Source organism: Hyla sarda, chromosome 8 (assembly GCF_029499605.1).
Source record: "Hyla sarda isolate aHylSar1 chromosome 8, aHylSar1.hap1, whole genome shotgun sequence".
In the NCBI taxonomy this organism is placed as follows: Eukaryota; Metazoa; Chordata; class Amphibia; order Anura; family Hylidae; genus Hyla; species Hyla sarda.
Window position 1 is genome coordinate 42898650 of NC_079196.1, and position 10276 is coordinate 42908925.

The 10276-nt window shown below is 41.8% G+C and overlaps 1 protein-coding gene across 4 annotated transcripts in view; it reads left to right on the forward strand.

Moving 5' to 3' along the window:
• SLC4A10 (solute carrier family 4 member 10) overlaps positions 1-9994 on the forward strand; it is a 309487-nt gene extending 299493 nt beyond the window's left edge. For 3 of the 4 annotated variants that reach the window (XM_056535524.1, XM_056535523.1, XM_056535525.1), the window contains exon 25: positions 9427-9994. In XM_056535524.1, the coding sequence (XP_056391499.1) occupies positions 9427-9493 (67 nt within the window). In that variant the 3' untranslated portion in view covers positions 9494-9994. Of the gene's footprint in view, positions 1-110; positions 149-9426 lie in introns of all 4 variants that reach the window. The other variant, XM_056535526.1, reaches the window with a different exon arrangement.
• Positions 9995-10276: the final 282 nt, after the last annotated feature.

Below are 10276 nucleotides of genomic sequence, written 5' to 3' on the forward strand. Positions count from 1 at the left end.
ATGGTGGACGATCTCCAACATGAATGCTACCGAATAGACTTTATCTAAATTCTTGTGTCCACGCAGAACTTCTGTATTTAATGTATTGCATATTACATTTCTGTCATAAGCTCCCCTTCATAATCACTGTAGAAGCTGATCCCTAAAGGTAAGACCTCCCTGCATCTACATGGCATTAAATTAACCCTTACAATAACAGATGAGTATGAGCTGTCTGCCTCCGTATGCATTCATAACTCTGCGGTCGGTTACCACTGGGACTACAAAAAGGAAATCGGGTCAAATGCACCAAAATGGGACTGCCGCTTAAAAAAACATTCTGCTGAATTACACCTAAATTGGCTACTCCAAAAAGTGGAGGGACACCATGACCGAATTGTATTTTTTACTACCAGTGAGAGTGTATCACATACAAAGTCAAGATTTTTGTAAAAATCTGCTTTCCTTTATGTTGTGGTCCCAAAATTGGCATGCTACTTCTATATATCTGTACTTGTCTGTTGTAAATAGCTATAATCTGGGCAGTAATAATGAAAGGTTAGATAGCCAACATATAGCACCATAGTTACTAATCACTTGTATAGATACTAATACAGTCCTTAGAATGTTTTACTTTACATAGCCATGAAACCGTTTGCCAAGTGTCTTGATACCCCTATTTACATACGTATTTGACTGCAGTAGAATGGAGATGAGCAGCTGATTTGTCTGATGCTGCTAATCTCTAGGGCAGTGCTTTGTAACCAGTGTGCCTCCGACTGTTACAAAACTACAACTCCCAGCATGCCCGGATAGCCTTTGGCTGTCCGGGCATGTTGGGAGTTGTAGTTTTGCAACAGCTGGATGCACACTGGTTGCGAAACACTGTTCAAGGGAAAAGCAATTAAAGGAGTACTCCGGTGCTTACACATCTTATCCCATAAGATGCCTGATCGCGGGAGTCCCACAGCTGGGGACGCCCGGGATCATGCACGCGGCACCCCGTTTGTAATCAGTGCCGGAGCGTGTTCGCTCCGGATCTGATTACTGACGACCGCAGGGCCGGCGACGTGTGATGTCACGCCTTCGCCCCCGTGTGACGTCACGCTCCGCCCCTCAATGCAAGCCTACAGGAGGGGGCGTGATAGCGTGAGGGGGCGTGACGTCACACTCCACCGGCCCTGTGGTCGACCGCAATCAGACCCGGAGCGAACACGCTCCGGGCACTGATTACAAACGGGGTGCCGCGTGCATGATCACGGGCGTCCCCAGCAGCGGGACTTCTGCGATCAAGCATCTTATCCCCTATCCTTTGGATAGGGGATAAGATGTGTAAGCACCGAAGTACCCCTTTAAGTTGTTCAAAATTTAACTTCTCCGCTCCATGTATCCCCCCCAGTGGCATCCTTATGTTAAAGGGGTTATTCACAAAAAAAAAACTTTTTTTTATAAATCAACTGGCTCCAGAAAGTTAAACAGATTTGTTAAATTCTTCTATTAAAAAATATTAATCCTTTCAGTACTTATGAGCTGCTGAAGTTGAGTTGTCCTTTTCTGTCTAAGTGCTCTCTGATGACACATGTCTCGGGAACCGCCCAGTTAAGAAGCAAATCCCCATAGCAAACCTCTTCTACTCTGTGCAGTCCGGAGACAAGCAGAGATGTCAGCAGAGAGCACTGTTGCCAGACAGAAAACAACAACTCTACTTCAGCAGCTGATAATTATTGAAAAGATTAAGATTTTTTAATAGAAGTAACTTACAAATCTGTTTAACTTTCTGGAGCCAGTTGATATTAAAAAATAGTGTTTTCTTGGAATACCCCTTTAAAGATGATGCAAAAGGTATTAGATTAGAAATCCAGAGTCTATGGCTAGCTACAGTATAGCCAGCATTCGTTTATTGTAGTCATATAGCTTATTTATCCTATGAAGGGCAAATGAGAGAAAATAAATAAAAGCAAAGCCCTCAAAGTAAGGAGAGGCAATGTCCATGCATCTCCACAACTGCACATAAAGCTAAGTTCACATCCTTAATTCTTATTAAGACATCACCCTCAGAGGGATAACACTTTGCAAATAATTATTTATGTTTTTTAGAGATAGTCTGGAACACAGATTTCTTTAGATGCTGAATTATATAGATCCGTAGGTCTCAAATATTGTAAAAAAAAAAAAAAAACTTTATTTTGCCCCAGCATGAGCTGCAGACATAAGCAGCTAGATCATAGTGAGGTACAACAATTTATACTTTTCTCTTATAAAATCATGTTTTACGTCTAAGCTTAAGTTTCAGAGGCCAGGCTAAGCTGCAGTGTGCATGCCTCCCTGCTCTGCATTTTTTATGTACATCATTTGAATTCCGGCACTGAGCCATGTAAATCAATCATGCAAGGAAAGGAGGAGGCATGCATGCTGCAGCTCAGCACCTCTTATACGACTTTTAAGCCTGGAAGGAAAACACGATTACATAACTTTGCAAACAGTCATCAGCTAAGAGAGAGATATCATTTGTTTTATACATAAGAAAAATAGGCAAAGACCGGCACTGACGTCTAAGGCCTTAAACAGTCTCTAGCAGGCTCTGGCTATCTGCCAAACACTCAGCGCTGTAGCAAAGCAATCAACTGGCTGGAACCAAACAAGGTGCTCAATCCTCCAGAGCATACAGTGCAACATCCGTAAATAAGAAATAGAGAATGAGGAGGCACTCACGGTTTCACGGTGCAGTAGTTTTCTTTATTTTCAGTGCAGGGTTGGAGCAGTACAGCATCCGCAGGACGCCATTGTAGGAGCATAGGTACAGTAACAATTGTTTCACACCCCTTCTGGACTTTTCATCAGACTGATGAAACGCCCAGAAGGGGCGTGAAACAATTGTCACTGCACCTGTGCTCCTGCAATGGCATCCTGCGGATGCTGTACTGCTCCAACCCTGCACTGAAAATAAAGAAAACTGCTGCACCGTGAAACCGTGAGTGCCTCCTCATTCTCTATTTCTTATTTACGGATGTTTCATTTGTTTTATAACTCAGCAATAGGGAAAAAGAACATGGCTGCATATCCAAGAGTTATACTATCATCTTATTGCTTCTCGGCTTAATTTCCAGAATAGGTTGATATTGTAATTCTTGATCAAAACGTGCAAGCCCACTCTGCACGTCAAGGCCAACTTATAAGAGTGGATCCCTAAAGTAACACTGGTGTAGCGATGGGCAGTGACCACAGCAACACCAAGCCCACAAGGGGAATGACCCAGTGGCCAGGCAGCCCCACTGCTGCCTGAGCAAGCTCCCAGCTCTGAGCCACACCACCCTGCCTGGCACTTTTTCAGAAGACTTCAGAAGGTAGGAAGACAATGTAATAGAGAAACAGGAAACGCTAGCAGAATGCTTGGATGTATAGGGAGAGGTATAAGCAGTGGAAAGAGAGAAGTGCTCATGACGCTGTACAGAACACTGGTGAGGCCTCACTTGGAGTATTTTGCGCAGTACTGGAGGCTGTATCTCCAAAAGGATATAGATACTCTAGAGAGAGTTCTGAGAAGATACTAGACTAGTACATGGATTGCAGGATAAAACTTACCAGGAAAGGTTAAAGGACCTTAACATGTATAGCTTGGAAGAAAGAAGAGACAGAGGGGATAAGATAGATACTATTAAATACATAGGAAATCAAAGGAAATCAACAAGGTAAAGGAGGAGAGCATATGTAAAAGAAGAAAAAATACCACAAGAGGACATAGTTTTAAATCAGAAGGGTAAAGGTTTCTGCAGTAATATGAGGAAGTATTACTTTACTGAGAGAGTAGTGGATGCATGGAATAGCCTTCCTGCAGAAGTGGTCGCTGCAAATACAGTGAAGGAGTTTAAGCATGCATGGGATAAGCATAAGGCTATCCTTCATATAAGATAGGGATAGGCATAAGGCTATACTTCATATAAGATAGGGATAGGCATAAGGCTATACTTCATATAAGATAGGGATAGGCAAAAGGCTATCCTTCATATAAGATAGGGATAGGCATAAGGCTATCCTTCATATAAGAGGGATAGGCATAAGGCTATCCTTCATATAAGATAGAGATAGGCATAAAGCTATCCTTCATATAAGATAGGGATAGGCATAAGGCTATCCTTCATATAAGATTGGGATAGGTATAAGGCTATCCTTCATATAAGATAGGGATAGGCATAAGGCTATCCTTCATATAAGATAGGGATAGGCATAAGACTATCCTTCATATAAGATTGGGATAGGTATAAGGCTATCCTTCATATAAGATAGGGATAGGCATAATGCTATCCTTCATATAAGATAGGGATAGGCATAAGGCTATCCTTCATATAAGATAGGGATAGGCATAAGGCTATCCTTCATATAAGATAGGGATAGGCATAAGGCTATCCTTCATATAAGATAGGGACAGGCATAAGGCTATCCTTCATATAAGATAGGGATAGGTATAAGGTTATCCTTCATATAAGATAGAGATAGGCATAAGTCCATCCTTCATATAAGATAGGGATAGGCATAAGGCTATCCTTCATATAAGATAGGGATAAGTATAAGGCCATCCTACATATAAGATAGAGATAGGCATAAGGCTATCCTTCATATAAGATAGAGATAGGCATAAGGCTATCCTTCATATAAGATAGAGATAGGCATAGGCATAAGGCTATCCTTCATATAAGATAGGGATAGGCATAAGGCTATCCTTCATATAAGATAGGGATAGGCATAAGGCTATCCTTCATATAAGATAGGACCAGGGACTATTGATAGGATTCAGATTATTGGGCAGACTAGATGGGCTGAATGGTTCTTATCTGCCGACACATTCTATGTTTCTAATGTTAGTTTAGGGACCCAATCTTATAAGGAGGCTTCAACGTTGGGAGTGGGCTTGAATATTTTTATCAAAAGGTACAATACCAACCTGTGCTTGAAATTATGCTGAGAAGCAATTAGATCATAGTACAAGTTTTGGATGTGCGGCCATGTTCTTTTATCTTTTTTATTGAGAATCGTTTGTTTTATCTTATCAGCCCATTTCTGCAGCTCTAAGAATGGTATAGGGCTGGCAGATTCCGTTTACGGTAAGAGGTGAATCTCTGTCTCTTGATCCATATTGCCCATCCTTTGTTGTCTGTGCACCTTTGGGCTGCCATCTATGCCATTTTTGAACTGAAGTACATTCCAGCTATAATTTAAGCCAATGTACAGTATGTCAGTAAGGCTGCGGGAGGCCCTTTCTTCCCAATAAGCCTCATCCACTTTAAAAATGGATCAGAGCAGCCAGAAAGCAGCAACAGCTGCACATTTTGTGCCAACCGGCCTTGAGATTAAGGATTGTCTTGCTTTTTAATAAAGAGTAAGTTAGCATGGCAACATATTCTTTATTGACCCATGTAATCACAGGATAAAAGCCGGATTATTTATGGGTTAGCTATCTAGCTCTCCAAACTCTTAAAAGCCCTTAATTTTAGATAGACAGATAGAAAGACAGATTTAACCCCAATTTTATCTGCTTAATATCTGTCTGAATAGGGGCAAAAAAAAGTGTAAATCTGTTCTAGGAATTATGGCTGTCATAGTGGTTGATCTTGCTCATTGAATTTCAAATAAGATTTTCTATTGTCTATGGATACGGGAGTTGTCTCTTACCGGACGATCCTTTTAACCTATTACAGTAGTTTTTTCTCTCCTAACATTGACATTAACTAAACCATTCTCCATACTACTTCAGTATACAGTATGTGAACCTAACCTAATCATCATTCATAGGCTTTATAGTACTGGCACGGCCTGAGGTAATGTTGAGAGTCTATAACGTTGCGATACCAGGATCTCCTGTAGCATAGTGATTTGATTTATTAAAACTATGGTCTGGGTATTGCCTTTTAGCAACCTGAAAATATGGCATACCCTCAAAAGAGCCTGTCCCACTGAACAGACAGGCAGATCTGTGGGCAGCAGCCTATAGGGCAGGAGATGACTGATACATAGATTTTTGGGAAATTATTCAGTATTACCTGTAATTGTTTTCATTTTAATATCTGCTCGTTCTGTGCTTAGGAGTCCAGTGGGTGGTCCTACTCACCAATAAGACTGCCTACTGGACCACTTAGAGTGAGGTGAATGGAGTAAATGACAAGTTGCACTGATTTTTTTTACACAAAACTCTATATCAGTTTATTTAGTCACTCTTCCTCTCTAACATGTCGCTCGCAGGTAATGGGCCTCATTTACTAAGTTGAAACCGACCAGTTTTTGTCGGGTTATTTTGGCACAGAGTGTCTGCGACATGTCTGCACCAGTGTACGCCTGGAAAACCCAACAAACCCAACATTGCACTGTGAAAAGCCAAAAAGGGGCGTGGTTTGTCGCAAAAGGAGCGTGGCCGGTCCAAAAGGGGGCATGGTTTCACAACCCGACCGATTTACTATTGAATTCACAGAAAATTCTGTGGATAAATTACTGGATATTTACACCTAGAAAAAGCTGTTGAAAAAATGTTCACAACTTTTGCCTATAGTAAATAGAGAGGAATCCTGCAAGTCTGAAACTACATTTCCCACTAGTAAAAACCTGACACTCTTAGTAAATGAGGCCCAATATGTTATGTGCAATCTAACAGGTTTCCTTTAAATGTTACTGTTTACACCACTGTTTCCCAACCATGGTGCCTCCAGCTGTTGCAAAACTACAACTCCCAGCATGCTCGAACAGCCGTTGGCTGTCCGGGCATGCTGGGAGTTGTAGTTTTGCAACAGCCGGAGGCACCCTAGTAGGGAAACACTGGTTTACACCAATCTAGGAAAACCAAACTCCCTAACTACTCAGATAGTTCTTCTTACACTAATCTCACAATCCTAATGTTAGAGAGACATGGTAACAGCATGTGGTGGAGTCATATCTCATTGAGGACCATAGTGTAAGGTTGGGACACCATGATGATATCCCGATGGACCCAAGCAAAGTTAGTGGGAAGCATCATGCGCCATTGGTGTCTGGCTTGTAATGGATTCGCAGGTGCTGTTACTTTTCGCTTGTTCTACCTCAGTAATGGAGAAGGACCATGGAAAAGTCAACACAGATGGGGACCCAACCTAAGTCAGTGGTCTTCTTCAACCTCTAGCTCTCCATCTGTTCCAAAACTACAATCTGCACCAGTGGCTGTGGGCATGGTGGGAGTTTTAGTCTTGAAGCAGCAGGAAAGGCCCAGGTTGAACATTGACCTAATGTGAACATGGAAAAGTCTAGGCATTTGTGAATGCAGGAGCCATGCTGATACCAAGAATTCCAGCGCTTCTTTGTAGTCATCTAACATGAAGAATATCTTAATTCTCCGGATCTCTGAAAATCATTGGAATGCTTAAATGGGTTATCTGGTCAAAACTGTTTTTAGCCTATGTGCCCAGGCTAACAAATCCAATAAAAAAAATGTAATACGTACCTACCTTGCTTCCCGCCGGACTCCTGTGTCAGGTGGTCCCGCCTGTGGCCACTGACATCCGGCTTCTTGTAGCTGCAGATCATAGCGTCTGCAGCTGATGTAGCACACTGTGCAGCTCAGCCAATCACTGACCACAACCGTGTCCTGTCAGTGATTGGCTGAGAGGCACTGTGCGCAACTACAAGAGGCCAAGTGTCAGTGGCCACAGACAGGACCACAACCTGACACCAGACCCCGGCAGGGAATGACAGAGGTACATATAGTTTTTTTTTTTTTGGCAGACCTGGGCACATAGGTTAAGAAACAGTTTTGACTGGATAAAAAAACATCTAAATGCTAACAATACGCATGCAAAATACAATGCCGATCAGCTTGTCTTTTGTAAATGGAAATACATGCATCTGCTTGTTTGCATGCCGCAGCTGCCTTACAAAGACCTAATTGTATTGCAAGATGCTTCGGCTAGTTGCACATCAGCGTTTGTGATCCGTTCCGGCATGATCAGTTTATGTAGCTGAACAGATCATATTTTAAATAGAGATTAAAATGATTTAGAGTACGGTCACACACCGCATTCCACAGGATAGTTTATGATGTGGATGCGCACGCCGCTGGCAGTCACAGAGCACCTGCAGAGCGAGCCTTCAGCTGTGTCTGGGTAGCTGCTACACTCAGAGCTACCCGGCCGCAGCTGGTAGCTCACTATGCAGTCGCTCTTTGACTGCCAGTGGCATTGAAATGTGCTGCAGATGCGCTGTGTGTGACCCTACTCTTAAACTGATTCTTGCATGTCTAGTAAACAAAATAAACATTTGTATCAGTTTGCTTACATTTAATGTTTAGTTTACACCAGTTTTTGTCTGTTTTCCTTTTTCTGAGCATAAATTAAAAACCAGACGCAAGGGCTGGTTCACACTGTCGTTGTGCTTAGGTAAATGGAGCTATGTCAGCCAGTCCGTTGGAACGATGGGAGTTGAGCCGAGATAAAAATACTACATGTCCTCCACTCCGGTAAAGTACCAGATCCCCAAGGAACTCCATTCAAGTCAATGGCACTCGTTGACACCCGGTGGTGTCACTTGTGCTCCGATCCATTCTGGGAGCTTAACAGACCCAGAACGGGATGGAGCATAAAGGCAGTGTGAACTTAGCCTAATTGGAAAGTAAAAAAAAATGAATGCAAACTGATCCCCTTGTGGCACCATAGACATTAATGTTAATTTTTCAGTTTGAAATCAGAATTTGAAGCCGGATGGAAAAAATTGTGCATGCTACAATTTTTAATCTGGATGCAAATAAAACTGAAGCAAACTGAGATGACCTGATCACAAAAATGCCCATAGACTTCACAGAGATCCGTTCATGTTAGCTTTTCTGTCTCTTTGCCAGATCACTGGAACGGAACACAAAAACGCTAATGTGTAACTAGTCTTAGTATGCTTTTCTTTCAGCATTTGTGTGGATTGTTTGCAGGTTGTCTGGCATGGCATGGCTAATATGTTGCTGTAAAATTCAACTGATGCCTACTGTGGTCAATGCTGTTGAGATGTGCTGTCATACATACCGTAGATGAAGCCATTTTGAGTCCTGAATCAATAAGGAAATATAGGCTAGTGATTAGGAACAAGGAACATCACCCTTAATGTCTTAGGTTGAATTACTGTAATGGTTAAAATTTGACATTGGTCAAGACCAGTGGTCTCCAAACCGTGACCCTCAAGATGTTGCAACATCACCCTTAATGTCCCAGCAGAGAGTTGTAGCTTTGCAACATCTCGAGGTCCACAGTTTAAAGACCCCCGATCAAGACCATGACCAATGACTCCCTTGAAAGCCTCATTCCTCATAGTGCTCCATAGTGCATGGAAAGGATGATTATTGGTGCAACTCACAAAATGGCCTCCTCTGCTGCATGAGGTATTATTTAAAAAGACTTGTTACTTGACTAACTATATTTTTCACCTTTTTTTTGTTGTTGTTGTTTCCAGTTCTGAAAGCAAGACAGAGAAGAAAGCTGCCTCAGGGAAAGGTGTCGACAGGGAGACATGTCTCTGACTTGCTCTTCAGTCTATTTTTACAAGGAAAATTTCAAGAATATACTTGTCGCTCTACGTGGGTTCTTTACACTGTAAATCTTCACATCCATTAGCAGCGCAATATATAGCAGTGCAATATTTAATTTTATTTTTTTAAATAAATGTATTAGCTCACTTGCTGACAGACAGGGAGAGGGGGAAAATTCATTCCGGTAACTTTTTCTTTTAAGAAACTGCAATATGGATCTTATTGTTTCTTTATTCCTCTGTGTAACACTTAGGCTTGTTCTAATTTTTTTTACATTGTTGTTATCATCCATATCAAAGTCCATGAACGTTTTCTGTGTGACGCCTAAACACGGCGCAGGCAGATATTTTATGGATGTAGGCTACAAAGGAACCAATCAAAACACTTCTGAACAGTGACATCACCAAGGAACGAAACAGTTGGCTTATAGACGTCTTTATTTTCTCTTTCACATTGTCATGAATCTTACGTCCAATAAAATGTCTGCCTCGACTTTGTGTAGGTGGTAGCAACTGAGTATTCTGGAAACGGTTGAGCGGGAATTTGTGTTACTGTTTTTTTTTTTTCTGCACAATCCCATTTCTATGTTATTTGTATGTGGCTAGAGATCACAAAAAAGAGTAACGCTGAAATAGAAGTAATATAAGCAAATTGAGTTAATGGGGGTTCCCCAATTTTAACCATGTCCTATAGGTGGCCATACACTTTCAACAGCTGTTGGCCAAACATTCATTCATTTACCGCTATCTCTCCCGATCTTCCCATACACATGAA